The sequence below is a fragment of the Rhincodon typus genome, chromosome 48, assembly GCF_021869965.1.
Source record: "Rhincodon typus isolate 14 chromosome 48, sRhiTyp1.1, whole genome shotgun sequence".
Classification (NCBI taxonomy): domain Eukaryota; kingdom Metazoa; phylum Chordata; class Chondrichthyes; order Orectolobiformes; family Rhincodontidae; genus Rhincodon; species Rhincodon typus.
In genome coordinates, this window is record NC_063379.1 from 4,339,208 (window position 1) to 4,339,456 (window position 249).

At 65.1% G+C, this 249-nt stretch overlaps 1 protein-coding gene across 1 annotated transcript in view; it reads right to left on the reverse strand.

Annotated features, from left to right (window-relative positions):
* Positions 1-249, reverse strand: part of ftsj3 (FtsJ RNA 2'-O-methyltransferase 3) — a 29,382-nt gene that overhangs the window by 3,877 nt on the left and 25,256 nt on the right. Inside the window, exon 19 of the mRNA XM_048620754.1 lies at positions 7-84. Coding sequence (XP_048476711.1) covers positions 7-84 — 78 coding nt within the window. The remainder of the gene's footprint in view (positions 1-6; positions 85-249) is intronic.

Sequence of the window (249 nt, forward strand, 5' to 3'; positions counted from 1 at the left end):
AAGGGCGGGGGCCGCTGCCTGAACCTCTGCTCGTTCTCCACGAACCAATCGGGCAGCTCGTCCTGCTCCTCGTCGAAGGTGTACCTGAGGCAGGGAACAGCAACAGCAGCAAGGAGTTGAGAGAGAAAATACGGCTGTTCGCTCCCTCGGCGTTGACCCTCCGACAGTGCGGCGCTCCCTCAGCGCTGACCGACCCTCCGATAGTGCGGCGCTCCCTCAGCGCTGACCCTCCGACAGTGCGGCGCTCCC